The sequence below is a fragment of the Sinocyclocheilus anshuiensis genome, unplaced genomic scaffold (assembly GCF_001515605.1).
Source record: "Sinocyclocheilus anshuiensis isolate Anshui unplaced genomic scaffold, SAMN03320099.WGS_v1.1 scaffold91, whole genome shotgun sequence".
Taxonomy (NCBI): Eukaryota; Metazoa; Chordata; class Actinopteri; order Cypriniformes; family Cyprinidae; genus Sinocyclocheilus; species Sinocyclocheilus anshuiensis.
In genome coordinates, this window is record NW_015552636.1 from 979,071 (window position 1) to 1,001,158 (window position 22,088).

Sequence of the window (22,088 nt, forward strand, 5' to 3'; positions counted from 1 at the left end):
ACACACACACACACGTACTGTACGAACAGTAGAGCAGTCGTGTGACTGTTCAGAGTCGTTTGAGTGATTCACAGAATTAGTAAGGCCTTTCATTTGTAATATTTATTAACCCTGTTATGCATGAATGCTGTTTCTCCTTCACATCAGACATTTTGAACTCATGTTGTCATTAATAAATAACACAATGGCATGTACAGTCATATTAAATTATAGGTAAGGTTTGTCAGAGCCGATAGCCCTGTGGGCAGCACTGGGTTTGAATCCTGACTAATCATCCAAAAAAAAAAAAGCAAATTAATATTCTAAGAGACATTAAACACATGAAAAATAACAACAACAGCTGAAAACAACAGAAACACACATCCTTTAAAAAAGAGAGTCGACACTGAAAAGCTGTTCTACATAAATACAGGGACTGGCTGATATTACTGACTGCTGGAATTATGACTTTTTTAAAATGATAATGAACACATTAAAATGATATTGGAAACACACTGTGGCTGCCAAATATGTCACACTGAACTATAACCTGAGGCACAGAACTCTTTTTTTATCCTAATTATGTGTGTAAGTATAAATATACTGTACGGGGACGACTAGGACTAGCTGTCAAAATTGTTCACAACTTGAGTCTTGTTTTTTTAATTTTTTTATTTTGTAGACATTTCAAACTAAAACTCCAATAACACATTTTTTTTGTAGAACTGTCCAGTTGTTTTTCCATAAATGTCACCCTTGTTTGAGCAAACTGTCACATATGTTGTAATTTTACACTTGTGTTTTTTTTTTCTAATTGCAGTTTCAATGAGAAATAATTCTGCTACCAATGTTCAGTAGCTTTTCATTAAATATATACATGGTTTGTGTTCATACAGGAATTGATTTTGATTTTCAAAAACAAACCAGCATGAGAAATATTCACTGGACTAAAAACTGTGACAATTCTTTGTGTATATGTATGCCATTTTATAAAAAACTAAATACATATAAAAATAAGTTTTAAGTTTTATTATTATTATTAACCTCAGTTTCAAATTCTGTTATAATTGTTCTCTCAATAAACATTTGAAACTGGGAAACTGAATAGATTTAATTTGCAAACTCAATTGATCAGGTGAGGTGAGGAGAGGTCAGTGTGTGTGTGTGTGTGTGTGTGTGTGTGTGTGAGAGAGAGAGCGTTTGATCTGCATGCTTTCATATGCATATGCTGTAGGAACTCAAGACACTTTAAGCTGTCTCTCTGTCTGTCTGTCTGTCTCGCTCTCGCTTTGTTCGACAGGTTCTCTGCTCTTTATTTGAAGAGTTCATTGAAAACCTGCTCGGCCTTCATCGGCTCTGAAGTTGTAGGAATATCTAATGACGGCGCCTGAGAATCACCTTTGAAAGGTGAGATTTCCGCCGCTCTCATAGAGTCAAAGCCAGAACTGAAGTGTCCTCTAAAACAAAAACACATGAATATATGGACGACGTATGATAATTCAGTCCACACACGCTCACTCACATCCACACGCGTTCTTGAAAAGTTCTTTAATTTGGCTACTTTTATTTGAGCATGGTCATTTCCAAGAGAAATTACAAATTAAAAAGTCCATAATACTCTTACAAAGACATTTCAGGAAAGATTTGTGTGTTTTCAGTCATGATATTATCATACATTGAATTTCAACTGTCCCTGTTCCACTTCAACAAAATACATGAAAGTGGATCTATTTTCTCTGTTTTTTTTTTTGTTTGTTTTTTCAGTTGAAAATACAGTGTTCTCACAATATCGTATCAAAAGTTCCAAAATTTTGGAATTTCCAGTAACTGGAAAAAAATAATAGAACAACCAAAAAATTAACTGAAATGAAATCGAAAATTGCATTTCACAATTAATGTTTCAAAACACAATAAATGCTTTCATCAACTCCAGGTTCCATTTTACTAAAATAGATCTATTTATTGAAGAACTATAATACTGTACTGTACAGTATGAAATAAATAAAATCAGGAGATACAAAATGGGCCACATAAATAAGATGTCATTTAAACCTACAAATAAAAGGATGCAATTCTGTCATTGCAAAACGGTTTGGTGTAATACTGAGAACAAAATTGCACAAACGTCGTTGTAAACTAAAGAGCTGATCGGAGAGAGAGAGAGCGAGTGAGAGAGACTGCTCGCGTCGCTCTCCTGTAATACTGAACAGGGTTGGCACTTTAGAAACGCGCTGATTAACAAGTTTGCATATAAGGCAACAACCTTCCAAAGGCTCAGTCCATCCGTCGTCTGTCCCGGTCGAATGATCGTTCTCTCTCCAAACAGTCTCTTTAAGACTCGAAATCGTCAAAGCAAACGGAATACTGTTACGGTCCTTCACGTGAATTCGGCCTAAAAGAGTGTGTGGCGAGGGCAGAAAAAACGCATTAAATACTGATCCCCTGCACCGCTTTTTAACACTGTATAAATATACATCAGCAAATAATTTCATTATGCTCGTAGTGATTATAGAAGGAGAGCGCAATTTTTGTACAAGTTACTAGTTTGTGCTATTAATACTATGGAACACATAGGATGGTAGCACCACACATACGTTAGGCCTTAATACTGTACACGTTTTTAAAACTTCATTTATTTTATTTTCCTTTTTTTTATTTTTGCATAATGCAGCTTCGCAGACGACCCGTTCCCCGAGCGAGTGGCTACACCGCGTCCTCCACGCCGTCCTCAGGATCCCATTTGGATTCGGTTTTGCCGTCCACGGAGCTCTCGTCCATCGAGTGCTCGCCGTTTTCCTCCTCGTCCCTCATGGTGTCCCCGTCGGTGTCCATGCTTTTGTTTTCGCTCTCTTCTTCCTCCTCCTCGAACTCCTCGTCTCGCCGGCCCATCTTCACAAACGCTCCTTCCACCTCCTTGAGTCGCTCCCGAATGCTCCCGTTCAGGCCGTCCCTCAGGATAGGCTCTGGTGTATGCTCTGGGTATCCGGGTGGAGCGATGCCCTGCAGGTACGCCCGGTTTAGCAGCAGCTCCGTGGGCTCCAGGTGACCCTTCTCTCGGGCTTCTCGCTCGGCCGCCTCGCGCTCCTCCGCCTCTCTTTTGCAGTACGAGTACCTGTGGTTCATGTGCTGTGAGTACGAGCCTGAGTGCGAGAAGCGCTTTCCACATTTGTCGCACTGGTAGGGCTTCTCTCCGGAGTGCAGGCGGCTGTGTTCAATCAGATGATGCTTGTGTTTAAACGCTTTCTTGCAGATCTGACACTGGTGCGGCCGTTTACCTGCGGAAACACACAACGACAGATTGCACGCGGTGAGCGAGCGAATATGCACTCCTCACAAACACACAGCAGATCTCGCACGCTAACCAAAATAAACACCAAATAAAAGGGTTCCGATGAAAACGAGCCAAAATAATCCAGTGTTATGAATGTTTGCCTTCTCTGGTTCTGCTTGACGCGCCGCCGTCTCGTTTGTGTATTTACTCTGTAACATTCCCTCACAGAAGTGAAGCGTGAAGCGGTGAGGCAGCGCAGGGCCCAAGCGCTACAACACTGCAACATAAATAAACCAGCGCAAACCAAACAAACACACAGAGCTGGAGCGCAGGAACAAACAAATAGAGTGAAATGCGCTGGCGGATTCCTGCTGCGTAACTCTTTTTCTGTCCTGTCGCGTGAGGTGACGTGTCATGAGAAAAGACAAGAGCTGAAAGAGAGGGATGGCATGAATGACAGAGGGAAAGAGCGAGGGGAGACGCTGCGGTCAGGTACACGAGACAAAAGTGACAAATGCCACAGATATTTAATTGCTGGGGTTTTATGTAATATTTGCTATATTCCATCATACTCTCCTCTAGGCCAGTCGAGTGACCTGTAGCTGTCAGATATCTGTATTCATGCTCTCAGAGGTGACTGATGTTCAATCTGCACATGATATGAAGTGATTTTTTTCATGAACCTATATGAAGCTATATAATTTAAAAACAGATCACCGGACAGTTATGCGAAATGTGTTCTAGCTTAACGTTTACCTGACATAATATCTGTGCATCACTTCTATGTGCTGATTGTAAAATTAACATACGCAATTATTAAAATACTGCTTTTGTAATAAGTCAAATAGTGTTTTTTTTTTATTATTATTATTAATTGATTCACAGCTGACATGCACCAAGCTCTGTATTTTTTTAATTTATTCATTTATTTTTTGCCCCTGAAAATCAACTGTAGGGGGTAAACATTGCCCTTAATAAAAACTTTAATTTCTATACATTACATTAACATTTAAAAATGAATGTGCAGGTTGTGATTATTTGTGATCATTCTGAAAGCAATATAAATTTAAGCAACATTGTGTATACTGTGTTTGTTTTAATGCACTTCATATTTGACATTTAATGTTCTTTAAATATATGAAATATACATTATTTATTTGAATTTCACTTATTTTAAATGAACTGATTCTAAACACCCCTGTTGCATTTTTCATATATTAAATAATTTATAAAAAATACATAATGTAAATGCTGAGCCGTAATACTAAAAATTGTTATACTGGTGCATATAAATGAAAGTGAATATATATGCTGCTTTATTTTTTACAGTGAGAAATCATGCATTAATTATATTAGCATTTTTTTTTCAGAAATGTACTGCTTGCATTAAATATTTAAAATGCATCCTTAGGTTAAAATAATGATTTCTCTGATTGAAAAACCAATACTTAAATATAAAAAAAAAAATCTCAAAATATTGAGATATAATTGTTTGTGATGTATTGCCTGGTCTTGAACTTCACATTTACACTGATAAACTATAATATCAGTCCTAGTCAGAACTTTACATTTAGAGAGAGCGAGAGAGACAGAGAGAGACAGCACAAAGACAAGAGAGAGACAGGGAAATGAAAACGTTGTATTCACGTCAGTGGATTAATTCCCATGTCCTTCCAGACTGACTGTAAACGGTGATGCAATTAAGAGAAAGAAACTGTGTGTGTGTGTGTGCGCGCAGTTACTCTCCTCCTTTAATTCACTTTTATTTCACTCTTTTATTCACACTGGCTGGTCTCTGGAATAGAATGTGACCTTAAGCTCCATGTCTACAGCCGGCATGAGTTGCACATCCAAAATGCATCAAAACTAAATCGCTCCCATTATAATCAATGAAGCTGTCTAGAGTTGCTTTCAGCTGACAGACGCTCCATTTGTATTTCTGAAGAGCTGTAGAGCTGCTCCAGCCACTTTTTTCTCCCATCCATCTGGAAAACAATTATTTTATTAATAAAACCTTATACGTGTGGAATTAATTTTATTCTAGAAATTTAATTCTTGATGTTTCTGGTCTATGCCTTTTTTTTTATTTAAATCATCTTGTGTTTTTAACCCTATATGCAGTTTTATATGTATATGCACAAACATTCTGTATAATTATTTTTAAATCAATTTTTATACAAATGGATGTCTGCTGAAAATGACTAATTTCAAGGAAAGCGTAGCCTCAAGCAAGCTTCCAGCTGATTGGTCAGTGTTAAAAAACAAATCCAGTGTAGACATGGTGTCAGGCTACATTCACACAACAAAGTGTCCAATCCTGATTTACTGCACCCCCCCCCCCAAAATAAATTTTTATCATATTTTATTTCAAAATAAAATGAAAAGAACTTCCCTTCATTCTTAGATCTAATACAAATTCAAGTATATTGCTGCATTTTTCAGTGTAATAATGAACATAATGAATACACTATTGTATTAATTTCAAGGGTAAATCAAGCATGCAGTTAAGACGACTGTTAATTTAGACTGTCATAAAAAAAAAGAGTAACAAAAAAAAACATTTACAACCTTAAAATTTCACATTGAAGTCATTTAGCAAAAATATTGCCCATTTATTTTCACATATAAATGCAATTTTTCCTGTTCATACAGTCATCCAAAATAAAGTCTAATTATATAAATGTGTGGTGTGAATGTAGCCTCTACTAACAGTGTAAATGTCAAAGGTTCATTCTCTCGTTCACTCCCAGACAATTCCAGAGATTATTCAGTCCAGCTTATTGTGTGGTTATTTTTTTTCTAACTGTTTAGTTTTGCTTAATTATTTTCTTAATTTAGTGCAATATCAGTGTCATGTTTTTGCCACATTAATTACATTTACAAATCCTCTCACTGACTGTCAACAGGAGAGAAACATGTTAGTTTTTACTAAAAAAGGAAAAAAGTAAACATGATTAAGGTAGTGGAAAAAGACAGAGCGAAAGAAGAAAGCAAGAAGCAGCGAGAATATTCTGGAGTTAGACAGACAGTTATTAAATGATGGTGTCTAGAACAGTATATATACCTGTGTGTTCATATTTGTGTCTGAGGAGGGAACTGCTCTTCTGGAATGTTTTGTCGCAAAGGTCACACGCGTACATACCACTTTCTGTTTTCTTAATCTTCTTCCTGGACAGACAGGCCTCGGGGTCGGCCATATCATCTAGACTGCTCAGATAATCTGCCGGCCCGTCGAGAAGCTCGCTCTGGAAACAGACGGCGATCGTTAGCTCCTTGAGTTTAGTATAATTTCTATTGTCATCACACAGAGCGGTTCACTCTACAGTGCAACGATAATAAAAATAACAAATCACAAATTAATAAGCATTAGAATAAAACAAACATAGTTGTCCGAAACAATTATTTACGATTATGATCAATTACAATTCAAAATCTAATATATTAAAAACAACATAATCTAATGATATAATTTATTCATATTTTTAATGATTATTTGTAATGAAAACTTTTCATATTATACACCCAGATAAAATAGACAATAAATTGTAAATGACAGAATGGATCAACAGAGAACTTGCTTGTTTAATCTATTTATGTATTTCATGATTTTCTATATTTTTTTTACATAACACGAATTAAACATTAAAATGTTTGCGACCTGAAAAAAGCATGTAAAGGCAGGATATTACAAATGAGGCCTTTCTCTCTTCTTAATCACACCTTATTCCATATATTTGCATTCAAATTTGGTTTAATTTCATACATGAAAGGGTGTTAGCGCAGTATTTATCTGAGCAGAGATTACCCCGATAGGCTTAAACTTAAATTAATGGGAAAAAATATTATTACATTAGAAGCTAATAACAATAAGGAGAGAGTCTTAGTAGGGAATATTGCCACAGTCCTCTAATTTCAAACAGTAATGATTAAATCAAGAGGGGCACAAAATGGCCAAAACTGCAGTGACGATGCCCGCATTAAGGACAGCCGGCTCTGGACTGACAATACTTCTGCACACTCTCTTTTAAAAAGCTCTATGCTATCGTTCCGCAATCAATTTGAGCTAAATGCCCTTAGCTGTATTTTTAAAATCTAATTTAATAACTTAGAATAGGAAACATTATTAATACTTTTTTATCAGAATGGTTTCCCCGATGTTAAACAGCCCTCAGCGCTGAGCTGTAATGAACATGGGGAGTGTGCATTATTAATCTTTATGCTCAAGCTCATTTCAGCTTTTCTCGCTGTAGAAATATAGAGGAAAAAAGGAGCAAAATGAAATAAAGAGATATGTCTAAGGTTCACTGACTCTTTATATCTCTGATGTTTCTCACACCTGAAATGGGAAAAAGAGCAGCGGCGCCACAGGCGCATCTACGCTAGACCGCCGAAAACCTGACACTTTGACGTTTTCCTGCTCTCGGTATCTTGGACGAGCCACTCAAGAACTGGCAACATAACCGTCACCACTAAAAAAAACAGCGTATGGCACTAGAGGCATCGACGTCTACCACAAGAAACCGCGGTTCTCTTTCATTGCCTCATCCGCCGCTGGGCGTGAGGTGAGCTCCCCTCTCCCGCTCTGAGAGGCTTTTAATTAGTGTCTGAATGAAGCTGAGCGCCACTCACCAGAGGGATAGAAAAAAGAAACACAAGGCCTGAGGGTTTATGAAACAGAGTGTCCGTTATTTACCTGGAACCCTGGCTTCCGCTGGTATTTTCTCCTATGCTGCATCTCGGCGAAGCTGGCTGCGCCTGCCGCGTACGTGTAGGCCATGTGCGGCAAGAAGCTTATCTGGTCGAGGCTGGGGTAGGGTCTCAGCCCCGGGAGGCTGGCTTGCACCGGGGGCATAAACGTGGGGGGTGGAAATGCATTTTGGGGTGGCAAGGAGGTATACAGGGGTTTGGCAGTGAAGGGGTTCAGACCAAACATTGGGCTCGAGCTTTTGTTCAGATTGCTGTTTGCATTGGGGCTGCCAAACTCTTTCTTGGACAGATAAGCCAGGTTGAGCGGCTCGTCTGCGTGCTCCCGGGGCATCATGACGTGGTTATGGTCAGTGGGGGTGCTGTTTAGCTTGGGTCGGCTTTTCACAGTCAAGATGTGCTTTGGCTCCTTCATGAGCTTTGGCAATGAGAGGTCAAGAGGTTCAGCCTGCAGGTCCTCAGAGGTGAAGCTGTTGGGTGTGTAAGAGCTAGTGTGGGAGTTTTTGGAGGAGGCGGACGACAAGTTTAGAGGAGATGGCGTGTTGCTTCTGGAGTGGTCCAGCTTATCCCCCAGCAGCTTGTGGTTGGAGAACTGAAGGGTTTTGGAGAGCCTGAGTGGGGTGTCGCAGTTGTTAATGTTGTTATGAAGCTCGGGGATGGAGGGGGATGTGATGCGGTCAGTACCTTTTACCAGGGACATCGGAGACCGGATGCCTAATGAGTCTTTAATGGGCGTGTGAACGGAGACCGGATGTCCAGACTCCACATGGTTCCTGTCTAAAGGAGGAGTCCTGGAGTTTGCGTACTGAAAGAATTTCCTTTGCTCAAACCACTCTTTCACGAACTCCTGTGGAAGGCCGACTGCTATGGAGATTTTCAGTAGTTCTTCCGAGTTGGGCTCCATGTTCATGGCGAAATAAGCTTTCAGCACTGACATGTGGTCCTTGTAGGGACTGATAGGGCCGTTGATGCCCTTCTCAGGGATGACGGAGGGGTGCAAGAGGCTGTGTTTCTCAGCAAACAAGCCGGTTTTGTTGGTCGAGGCGTTCTGAGCGGGCTGAAGCACGGCCTTGATTTCCTCATTCATCTTGCAAAGGTAGCGCTCATGCTGGTGCAGGGGAATGGGGCCAGGGAAGGTCTCTTTGCAATACTGGCAGGAGAAGGGTGTAAACATTAGATTATTATTCTCGTGCGTTTTGTCCTCTATAACTATATCTAGCATATGATTTGCCTTCTCTTTTTTGATATTGCTAATTTGCCTCTTAGAGTCCATAGTCAAGCTCTGAAGGCAGGCTTTGGCTTCGTTGACCTTCTCAAGCGTGTAGTCTATGATGCTCTTGGTGGCACCATTGTGATTGATAAGAGGAAGAGTGTTCTGGGGTCCACCGGTAGAGATGAGCGCTTGCTTCTGTTCCTCTATGTGGGAACCCAACTCCTTCATGTACGCCTTCAACTTGGAGATCTCCTCTGGCTTGCAGTCCATCTTTTGTCGACAAACTGTGTTGTCCACGATCTGCAGGACCCTCTGTACCTCGCTCAGGTTATTTCCCAGTGATGGGTATCCCAGCATTTGCCCCTCCATCCCCATGCCCAGGTGCTGAAGGGGACTCTGGGAGTTATGAATGCCCAGTGGGCTGCCTCCCCTCACACCACCATTGAGGAAGGGGCTGCCTGTACCGTAGCCATGAGAGGCCATCATCAGCTTATAGTCGTTGAAGTCCAGTGGTTCAGATTTGATGTTGAGGTGGTTGGACTGGTCTTCCAGACCAAGGGGTTTGCCATTCTCCAGTTTGTGTCGTAGCTGCGAAATGGCGGTGTTTGTAGGGGAGGATGATGCAGAGGTCGGAGATGAACCCGTCTTCAAGTTGTTCCTCACCCTGCCATTGATGGCGATCAGTCCGATGCATTTCTTACTGCTTATGTGTGAACTGTAGGACCCGGAGTGCGAGAATCTCTTCTTACAGTTTGGACATTCGTATGGCTTCTCACCTACAGTGAAGACAGACAAAGAATTTGATCACATCAAGAAGCGAGAGATGTTCTTATTGACACTGATTGCATTTCTTTCAAAGTAATAAGTCTGCGCCCTCTTTTCATCTAATAACACTTCTTTAATGAAGCGATGACAAAGAAAGAACCCAGTCATTCTGATGCAGAATCAAGGACATTCTTATCTAAGGCAACGAGTTATGGAAGAAAGAAAAGGACGTACCACTGTGTATCCGCAGGTGCTCCTTTAGATGGTGTTTGTATTTGAAGGCCTTGCCACATTCAGTGCATTTGAACTTGCGGTTGCCAGAACCCTGGTTGAGTATCTGGTGCTGTGGATGAGAAAATATTCACATGAGCTTCTCTTGCACAAACACACAACAGGCAAGATTTCAGTGAATAATTTCATGACGGGCCAAATGGCCCCTGTTGTAAAGCGACATCTTGCTTTGGTTGGGTGCATTTGAGCAGCGATAACAGAGCATCTCATACCTTTTCATTTCCTGACTCTAGAGCCAGAAACGCTGCATTGGCAGTGAAAAAAAAATGAACAAAAATAATCCTGCTTTTAAGACTTTTTTCCTCTTTAGGGAGGCAGAAATGATCCACTTCATCTAATTTAGCATAACCGTTCCAAATAAATCACACATATTTAACCAACACATCCTTCAGATACCTGTGCAAAGAGTTCATTACGGAAAAAGGTGGGCTCGAATAAATGTTGCAATTTCATAATTGGACACAAATTTGTAGACTGTTTAAAGGCTTCAAACGTCTCTTTAATGATGCGTGAATGTGGCTCGTAGGCAGGCACTTCATTTGCTGTTCAAAGTTAGAACATGAGCGCTGCGCCCCTCGCATTTGCAATTCAAAGCAGAGTCTCGAAAATCAAAATATAATAACAACAACAACAATACGGGCGTCACTGCAGAGAAGCAGAGAGCGCACCAGGCGAGCACAATTAATTCAGAGTGGGAGGTGAGTATGTCGAACGGGCAGAGGAACACAAAAGGCCTGTGAGCGCCACCCATGATCGGCTCCGACAACTGGTGGGGAGAGAGAGAGGCCCGCATTCCGCTGGAGACAGATGGCATAAAGCACAGGACACAGGGAGGATTGTTCAAACAGCGGCAACCTTCAAACATCAAGCAGGGAGCCAGGCGGCCCACGGCGGGGAGGGACCCCACCATTCGCTCATATGTTGCCGAGTCGCATAAACAAACAGCAACAGCTGCTTTATGCCCCCCACCATCCCTCTGAGGATGGAAGTAGGTTTTGGTCCCACCATCACCCTCGATGTGATACAGTCACTCCGTCTGCCTAATTGTGATTGGCAGCAGCGAGAGGAGAGGGATTTTTCCGCCCGGCGTGATGCACTTGCGCTAAGTGTGTCAAGCATGATGTGGGCGGGGCATTTGATTGGGTATGTGCATGTTATTGGGCTTAGCAAGTATCGGTAAACCGGAGTCACGTACACACGTAGAGCGCTCTACTGCACATCATGGACTGATTTCAATGGCCACTGGATTTTCAGACAACAGCAAATTTTCAACAGGAAAGTCTTTCAAGATGAAGCGCACAAACAAAGACCAACAAATAGGAAGTAGTTTGTGGATTAGAGAGGTCACGGGTGCAAAATGGGCCATCTGTTCATGTTTCGAGCGGCCCGTGGCACCAGGTGAAGAAGTTGGCAGCTCGTCGTGTATCAAATCAGTCTGTTCTAGTCACAACGTCATGTCTGAGAGATAAAAGCGCTCCTGTACCTCATCTCAGATGATTACAGCAGCAATTCTGCTGTCACACTGCGCTTTGAGTCGTAACGATAAGTTTTAAGTGGTTCAGTCTCTAGAGAGATCAGCGTGACACTTTGCTTTTACCTGCTTTATTTGCCAGTAGAGACCCAGTGTATCTACCTGTTTATACAGGGGAATGTGTCTTATATTTGACACGACAGCCACAACAACCCATATAATGTGTGTAAATAATGCTGCGACAGATTGTTAAGAGAAAAAACGCTGAGTGCTCGGCTCACGTTTATCATTTACGCATGTGGAAATTATGATGTGTTACTCTGTCACCGCAGACAAACTGATTTTTAAAGAACATAAAAAAGAAAACCTAAAGAGCAGATACAATATCTAAATTGGAAATTAGCATAGTCATTCGATCGTGAATATAAGACTGCAGAATCATATCAGAGCAGGCCATCAAAAAAACATTTAGACCTCAATTAAGGCTATAACCATTAAAAGATCTGCATCTTCAAAATGGCATGAAAAATTAATAATGATTGCCAATCAAAATGATATCTTTTCTCCGAGGGAATACAGCACATTAGATAGAGAGAGAGCGAGAGAGGAAGTGTGGCTCACCTGATCTCGTCCTGGCTTGTGTGTGGCCATATGTCTCTCCAGCTGAGTGCGGTAACCAAACGTGTAGCTGCACAGAGGGCAGGCGAAGTTCTCCTCGTTTTTCTCGTGCCGGTACTTGATGTGTTCCTTTAGGGAAGTCAAGCGTTTGTAACCCCGGTCGCAGTAGGGGCAGGTCAACAGTTGGGCGAAAGCATCTGGAGTTCCAGGTGGCAGGTCTGCAGCAGAGAGAGAGGGGCAGCGGGCCAAAAGGTCAGCAAATCAATGGCAGCGAATGGGCGCTGTGCCCAGGATGGTACGAGGAGGTATCTGTACAATCTGCTCCACTGTGTGCCACCGTCAAAGTTGGCACTGCCACCCATAGACGCACTCACGCCAATGCATGAACACACACAGTAGATGCGTTCGAATTCACACAACTCGCTGAGTTTTGCTCATGGGCTTTATGTGACGGAAGAAATATAACACATTCATGTTTTAAACTATTTTCCACTCCTAAAGTGGGAACATACTAGTGACAGACAGATATGTTAGCCAGGCTAACATAATTAGGATGATCTTTAGCCATTTTAAGATGATGGCATCGGCCAATAACTTAAAAAAAGGTGGTCAATTTTAATATCCACTGAGCATTTTGGGAATGGATAATATAAATATTGTGCACGTTTTAAATGAATAGATTATGAAATTAAGCTGAAAGTAAATGTACTAAATTGTGTCCATCTTATTTATATGATAATTGCAGTTATAGCATTGTTTTAGCCACTAGCCACCTCTGCTCTGTAGATATTAAAGAAACATATAAAAACATTTGTTAAGACTTTACTTGAAGCCTTTACATTATAATACTTTTTTTTTTTTACACCTTTAGAAGGTATAATGCATTAAAACAATGTATTGCACTATAACAATAAATCTGAAAATATTTTGGTTACCATTTTTACTGAAAATATATAATACATTATAACTAATACTTTGCATTACACATTAAGGCATCAAGTAAAGTATTACCAAACATTCTTATATTAAAATTGTATTTGTGTCGGTTCTGTGCAGCTTACGGTAACATTATGGTTTTTGTGCATGGGTCGCCACTTGGTGTTCAATATTAAATCCGGGTCTGGGAGCCACAGAATTGGCCGGGACTTCTTTGGATTGTGTCAGAATAAACTGCTACTAACCCTAACTGGCTAAAAGCAGTTGTTTACCATGGTTTAAACCTGAACACAGAGCAATTGCTGACGGCGTTTGGGGGCCAGTTGTGTTCTCTCTGTTGTAATCACTTCTGGTGGCTCGCACGTCTAATTTTTCACACGTTCTTCTTAAGAGAGGTAATGCGCCCCGGCTGCCCCCCTCGGGACGGGAAATTTAGGGTGTATGATTTCACCACTCGGACAGCTGCACGCAGCTCTAAAGGTAAACACTGCGGCATGCAGCCAATCAGACGGCAACAACAGCTGCCTGGCATTCTCACCGTTCTCCTCGTGTCCGTTGGCTTCGGGCGTGGCGAGGCGGGAACGGGAGAGTTCCTCTGGTGCCTCGGGGTAGATGATGGCTGTGTCTCCTCTCTGGAGGTATTCGGCAATGCTGACCACATGACTTTCACTGTCCACTAGTTTACGCTTCCCGAAGAAATCCTCAAACTCAGTAGCGCAGTGAACGCTCTTCACTAGAAACACACAGAGAGAGAGAGAAAGCGTTTAAATAAAACCTGGATTCTTGCTTGCATGTGAAAAATATGGTGCACTGGAAGGTGACGGAAACATGCAGCAGGAGCTGTGATAAAAAGAACGTAGGAACATTAGAGAAACGTTCTGGGAGGGATACGTCTAAATTACTGCCTTATCTAGCCACCTAATGGCCACTAAAATAAGAAATATGAGTTAATCTAGAACCATTGGAATTGTGGAAAAGCTTTTAACGATAAACCCTTTTTTCTACTTTTAAATGTATTAGAGGCAGTCAGATAAGGAGCAGACACGTATGCTGTAATCCCAACATCACTTCCTAGATCTGTAATCGAACTCCTAACTAGGTGGATTCTGATAATTACATTAAAAATGAGGGGAAATGTTATCAACAGGGCTGAGGCTATGTGTTTTTTGGCAATTGAAAATCATCATGGAAATGCCCACAGAAAGCAAAATCACAAATCAAATGTCTTTCAAATCTCAATTGTTTCTTAAAGATAGCAGTGAGATTGAATAAAGAGTTTTCCTGCTTCTCAGATGTTTCTCCTGAGAAAAAAAGACTCCGGTAATCTCTTGTGTCTCTTCTAAAGGTTCAGAAGAGATCTCAACAATGTGCTCAGATTTGCCAAGATATCAAAGTCAGCAATCAAAAGTTGGAGATCTCAGTGTGAATTTCATCAAATAATTGAGCTGCTCCACATTCACTTTATAGCTCTATACTCGAAGCGAAGGTGTTTTACGTTATTATGTAACATAATATTATCTAACGGAGAATAAATAGCTCTCACCCATTCATCAGACAAGTTAAATATTACAGCAGAGAGACAACACTTGTTCGGCTTGAGTTTTATCAGCTACCTTTTAATCAGGACGAGCTTGTGTAAGGTATAAACTCTGCACTGAGGTTTGTCTGACAGTAAACATTTTATCGTCTCATTTGTGCAAAGGTCGAGCCGCTGGGCTGTGTCGCTGTCAAAAATGTCTTGAAAATGTCAGAGAGCCGGCAGCCCTTTAACATTATTTAACAGAGCAAATGATTTCCCTCCTCTCTCATTACTAGACCTGCCTCGCTATCATTCACGTGAACACGCGTGAGCGCCGCGGCCCGACAAATGAACACGTTTAGCTCCTCGCTGCTGTGGGTTTTGTGGCTTACATGATCTAAACAAATCGAGTTTGCGCACAAATTAGATTTTGGCCTGCAATGCGATTTGGGGAAGTTCTCGTGCTCGCAGAAGAAAGCGCTCTAAAGTCGACGGCCTAATGTTTTCCTTCCGCTCCTGACGCTCGAGCCGAGAACGTCCCTCCCTGCAGAGGAGGATCGTGGGCTGTTTATCTCTGGAGTGTGTGTCTAACATTAGAAAGCTTTATTAAAACTACACATCCTTCCTCCTGAACTACATCAGCGATGACAGCTCAAACACGGCCTAACGGTGTTTCTCATAAAACAAACCCTTCTGTGTGTGATGATGTCAAACAGAGAGCAGGAATCACTCGGATGATTGTGGATTCATATGAACAATGCTGATGTGCTTCTGCTGCGTAAATCTCAGCAGTGGAATCATTTTTAAGTTAGACGTTTCAGTTTGCATGAAATGCTGCGTCACAGACATGCTAATAGAGCATGAGAATTATTTTTCTAACAATAACTGATAAACCTTTAAAGACAGACCTGTTGTGAGCTCTGAGGTTGTTATTCAACGATATATGCTTGCGTTATAACCCATCTGTTTATATTAATTCAACATTTTTAAAATACCCTTGTTTAACAGCACAATAAAGACTACATTACCCATGAGGCGGTACAAAAATTCCACCAATCAGAGAGCTGCAGAGAGAAAAGTGCACCATTCGCATGAAGCACCGTGAACGATGTAATTGAGTCTCCCTATGCTCTCAAAATACTTACATATTTGTGACCATGGACCACATCAATTTTTCAAAATCGAGATTTATAAATAATCCGAAACTGAATAAATAAGCTTTCCATTGATGTATGGTTTGTTAGGATAGGACAATATTTGGCCGAGATTTTTTAAATATTTGAAAATCTGGAATCTGAGGGTGCAAAAAATCTAAATATTGAGAAAATCATCGTTAAAGTTGTTCAAATTAAGTTCTTAGCAATGCATATTACTAATCCAAACTGAAGTTTTGATATATTTACAGTAGGAAATTTACAAAATAAATTTATGGAACATGATCTTTATTTAATATCCTAATGATTTTTGGCATAAAAGAAAAATTGATAATTTTGACTCATACAATGTATTTTTGGCTATTGCTACAAATATACCCCAGCGACTTAAGACTGCTTTTGTGCTCCAGAGTCACATTTGTATATATACATATTTTGCAATCAACTTAAAATATATTCTTTCTACAGATTCAATCAACTTTAAATTAATAGTTTTAGATTTCTCAATCGCTTTTAATTCCATTCGTAATGCTTCATGGGACTGTAGTTCTTTTCCTCACTAAAGCCATTAAGCACACATTCTTGTCTTTTTGTCTGATTTTCTTTGACTTTCAAATAAAACCTTATAACGCTTAAAGACTTCTTCTTAAAATCCCTATGGGAAAAATGAATGGGAAAAATACTTCCAGGGCTGCTGAATAAGTGGGCAAGACTAATGCACTCTATCTCAATGCAGCAAATCAACATGTTCACATGACTCACCTGTACCGTTCCCAACCGGCTCTAAAGCGGCATCGGGCCCCATAGTGTCATATTCTCCCTTCAGCTCATCTGTGAACGAGAGACAGACAGGAGAGGAGAGTATTAGCTCACTGACACACTGCATCTGGACAGAAAACATCTTGTTCTGCATCTCATGTAGGACTCAAAATGACCCACTTATTTACACTGACAACAATCACACGCACACACAGAGCAGAGCGCGCTGGGAAACAAGCGAGAGCAAACTCAGAGATCAGCTATTAATTATTTACAATAACAATAATAACAATATATTACTATATAACAATATAATATATTACAATATTTTTTTCTTTTTACAGTTATGCATTCATTCATTTTTTTTAAGTTTTTTTTTTTGTTTTTCTGAGTTTTTCGAGTTCTTTTGATTTTTCCCGACATCTTTTTTTTTTTTTAATTCTGCTGCACAGAGCTTTTACTGGAATCCACCGTTTAGATTTTTCTTTTTTCTCTCCTTCTTGTTTCTATCAGTTTTACTATCAGTGTTTCGGGGGGACAGGGGGCAAATATTCCAGTAGGAGGTGAGCTAGTCCTCCTCAGTTTGGAGAGCCGAGGGAGTTGTGCTCTCGTCTCAGGCTGATAAATCAACTTCGAGGTGGTGGGTGAGTAAACAGGCCTCTGAAGGAGATCCGTGTTGAATCTATTCCTCCTGATGATTTCACTCCATCCGTTCGGTTTACTCTCAAAACATTCCCGTCTGTACAGGCCGTTAGCATGCTCTGTGAAAACACACGGCTCCCGTCTGAACCTCCTGACTCTCTGAGGTCCTTGGAAGGATCCGAAATACAAGAAAAGATGGAAAAAACAGAGAGACAAGGGCGGGGAGGAACGCAGGTGATTTATTTAAAGTCTCCGTCAGTGATAACAATGTCACACACTAGTGAAGGGCATTATGGGAGATGAGAGTGAGTCAAGGACGACACCAACGCAGCAATCTGACTGACCGGAGCAAACAGACAAGAAAAGAGTGAGGGAGAGCATGCTGGGCTTATCTCAGGACAGAGCTATGTGCTGAGGTACCAGTGCAGACACTCCGACACCAAACGCGAGAAAAAACACAGAGACGCAGAAGGAAAGTGCCCACAAGTTTGGAAAGACCGCACAAAAGAGAAAAAAAGAGAGAGAGACTTTGGCATCTTCCTCCGGAGCTAATGAACGTCACCCCAGCAGCGCAGAAACATGGCCGTGGTTTTTATCACAACACACACACACACACACACACACACACACACACACGCACGCACGAGAGCAAACTCAGAGATCAGCTCAAGAATGTTCCATCCACCTGAACAAGCAAACAGAGCGAGAGAGAGACAGATAGTCTTCTGATCTCCAGTGCACTGATCCGCTGCTGCTCCCTGTCTCTAGCACACAAACCAAACACTGAGTCTCTAATTAAACTCTAATCACGAGAAACACAAACACAGAAACACATCACTGCATCAACTCCCTGCTTTAAACATCATTATTCTGAGATCATTTACCAGGGTCTTCACCTGCTATTGCAAGAGACCTGAAAACATATATTAATAATATAATTGATTTATATGATTAATGTTTATCACCTTTTCTCTGGTGATCACTGTCTACATATATATTCTATAAATATAAATGCACTGTTTATATTATTTATATATAAATATAAATGCACCTTTTCATAGAGTTTACGGGGATCAAAAACATTGCATGGCTAGATAAAATGCATTCATTCATAAAATAAAACTATAAAAAATATATGTAAAAACATAAAATATAAAATATAATGTGTTAAACGTCTCAACACCTTAGAATTTATGTTTATAATTTATATATTGTAATTTATTCCAACAATAAAAAAAAAATAAAAAAAAAAAAAAAAAATATATATATTTATATTTTTTTTTTTTTTTTTTTTTTTTTCAATATATTGTAATATATACGCAGAAGGAAAGTGCCCACAAGTTTGGAAAGACCGCACAAAAGAGAAAAAAAGAGAGAGAGACTTTGGCATCTTCCTCCGGAGCTAATGAACGTCACCCCAGCAGCGCAGAAACATGGCCGTGGTTTTTATCACAACACACACACACACACACACACACACACACACACACGCACGCACACATACACACACACACCACACATCATGGAATTGCAACACAGCGGAATCACAGACATTCCGGCTCCAAGAGGGTTTATCAAATTAAAGGAATGTTCCGGGTTCAATATGAGTTAAGCTCTATCAACAGCATTTGTGGCATCATGTTGAAAATAATAACAACAAATATATCACTGGCTATCAAAGTATACTTTAAAACTTGTTTACTTAATATTCAAATATATACAAGAACCTTAATTGCAAACACAGGACTGTAGTTGGTTTAGAGAGTGGGGCAGGGTTATCATTGTTAACTAAAAATAAATCAAAATAAATAAAACGTTATCTAAAATAAAATAATTGTTAAAAAAAATTGTGAAATGACCACATTCAGTTTTAATTTACTCTCATATGTAACAGTGGATGTGGGCTTATGAAAGTGGGTGGCCACGATTCCCATTTCTGTGATATTCTATGGCATCTCAAACTATTGGGGTCAAGAAAGGGGTCTTTAGTTCAAAGAAGTGTGAGAAATCCTGGACTAAAGACAGCCAAAAATGCTTGATGAAGCCGGCTGCTCTCCTAAAGGAAAATCAGACTTCATAGTATTCCTAATGCCACTACCCCGGCTTTTTTTTTGGGGCGTATTAAATTTTTAGACTAGCGAACGCCCCCTCTTTCTCTCGGCTCTGTGCACAGCTAGTTCATTAGCAGAAATGAATAGCGAAGAAGTGCTCATTTAGATGGTCTGTCTTCCATGGGCTCTCACACTCCTATGTTTCTGTCATACGCTTCTAAGAATCATTGACTCTTATTACACATGTAAATGGCTATCATAAAAATAAAAATTTCATTTAAGATTCTTAATGACTTGAGCAGCAGCCTGGCCTCCCTTAATGATTACCTCTCTCCCTCATTAAGAGTATTTATCTCTCTGCGTCTCTGACTGCGCCTCCCGCACCAATGATGCTTGCAGGAGGAAACCGGGAGCCGCGTTTACAAGGACACGCGACGCTCTGCTATTACTGCAATTACCAATGATGCTCTGCAAACCGGGCCGAATGCGCCTACAACAATTACAGGCAGAAACGGGTCTTATGTGATAATTAAAGGGAAGCGTTCTGCTGTAGTTGCACTGGAAGTGAGATCAGGCTTCAACAAAATATCAGGGACAACATACAGAGGAGAGGGGCGTGTCTAAGGAAGAGAGGGTGTGTCTAATATGTAATGGGCGTGGCTACACGAGGAGGGGTGGGTCTAAGAGGACAGAGGGTGTGTCTAAGAGAAGATATGCATGACTAAGAGAGAACAGGGTGTGTCTATGATAAGATGGGCATGTCTAAGAGAAGAGAGAGTATGTCTAAGGGGAGAGAGGGTGTGTCTAAGGGGAGAGAAGGTGTAACTAAGAGAAAGGGGGGGGGTCTAAGAGAATAAAGGGTGTGTCTACGGAAAGATGGGTGTGGCTACGAGAGGAGGAGTGGGTCTAAGAGGACAGAGGGTGTGTCTAAGAGAATATATGCATGACTAAGAGCGGACGGGGTGTGTCTAAGATAAGATGGGCATGTCTAAGAGAAGAGAGAGTATGTCTAAGGGGAGAGAGGGTGTGTCTAAGAGAAAGTGTGAGTGACTAAGGGATGAGGGGTGTGTATAAGATAAGAGAGGGTGTGTCTACGAGAAGATGGGTGTGGCTATGATATGAGGGGTGGGTCTAAGAGGACAGAGGGTGTGTCTAAGAAAGTATGGGTGTGTCTAAGATAAGAGAGAGTGTGTCTAAGAGGAGAGAGTGTCTGTCTAAGAGAAGATGTGAGTTATTAAGAGATGAGGGCGTGTGACTAAGATAAGATGGGTGTGTCTAAGAGATGAAAGGGTGTTTCTAAGAGAAGATGGGCATGTCTAGGAGAAAAGAGGATGTGTCTTAGTGAAGATGGGTGCATCCAAGATAAAAGAGGGTGTGTCTTTGACAGAAGGGGTGTGTTTTCATAAAGGAAGTGGGCGTAACTCACCGGTACCATCGACTGACGCACTCAGCAAGTCGTTTTCGTTCCATACGTTCTCTATTCCACTGTCCTTCATATCATCTTCATCATCCACAGTCTTCCTCAGCAGTGTGTGACCCAGGGTCGGAGAGGGCGGAGCCACAGACTCTTGATTGACGAGGCTGACTGGACTCCCCGCCCCGTTGAACAAGCCGTCCTCCTCCGACACCAGAAGTCTGTCCTCTTCTTCTGTCTCTGATCCGGTTTCTACAACGTTCTCATAGTCCAACACTGTCAAAAAAACACATATACAAACAGATGATCAATATTACAGATTATTACGTTATCACTGAGCTTGTGCATGTATGTGATACATAAACTATGAATGAGTATTAAACTCATCTGGGATGACTTAATAAAGGAAGGCCTGCCATGTAGATTTATATTTATTTTCATCTGTGCATTGTTTAGTTTGGTGAGCGAGAGTATGCCAGCACACACACACAAAGCACAGTCTATCTTAATGTTCCCCTGTGGACAAAAAGATTACACTAGGCATATCTGTTCCTAACATGATCTTTGGCTAATCCACTGGTCTGCACTTGCCTCCCGAACAACTGCACAACAGGTGCAAATTAAAATGAAAACGGTGCATGTGTGTGCGTATGTGACCTGGGCTGAATACCAATTGACAGGGGAAACAAAACCTTTTCAAGAGGTGTGACCACAAGGGTTTAGGCAAGTTCAGACTGAGTAATGCTCTCCGTGAGAGAAAGAACCCAAGAAAGGAGACAGAGAAAGAGGGAGGGAGGAAATAAGAATAGAAAAGCCAAAAGAATAAGTGAGAGATTCAGACTTGATGTGTGGTCCAGATATACCTTCAACACATTTACATTCAAAACACCCTTCACACGCCCAGCGACCGGACGCAATATTTCTGGACAGGCTGCTGGTGCTGGAACACTTCCACGAGTTTGACCACAGAAAAGGCGGTTCTGGAGCGAAAGTATGGGCGTCGCATCTGCCACTTTAACTGCATGCTCACAAACCAGAAACATCCTTATTCATCAAGGATGCTTTAAAATGATCAAAAGTGACAGTAAATACATTACAAAATATTTATATTTAAAAATAAATGCTGTTCTTTTGAACTTTCTATTCATCTGTGCATCCTGAAAAATAAAATGTATCACGGTTTCCATAAAAATAATGGGCAGCACAACTGTTTTCAACATTGATAATGTTTTTTGTCAGAAAATCAGCATATTAGAATGCATATTAAAAGTATTATTTAAATTCAGCTTTGATCACATAAA

At 40.7% G+C, this 22,088-nt stretch overlaps 1 protein-coding gene across 1 annotated transcript; it reads right to left on the bottom strand.

The window, feature by feature from the left end:
• Window positions 1-2,472: 2,472 nt before the first annotated feature.
• Window positions 2,473-21,830, bottom strand: zeb2b (zinc finger E-box binding homeobox 2b). The gene is made up of 9 exons (XM_016458085.1): window positions 21,686-21,830; window positions 20,800-21,063; window positions 16,684-16,752; window positions 13,787-13,981; window positions 12,316-12,530; window positions 10,167-10,275; window positions 7,944-9,943; window positions 6,315-6,495; window positions 2,473-3,254 (listed from the first exon to the last, which is right to left on the bottom strand). Exons 1-9 carry the CDS (start codon window positions 21,828-21,830, stop codon window positions 2,683-2,685), a joined length of 3,750 nt encoding a protein of 1,249 aa, XP_016313571.1. The 3' UTR covers window positions 2,473-2,682.
• Between the last annotated feature and the right edge of the window lie 258 nt (window positions 21,831-22,088).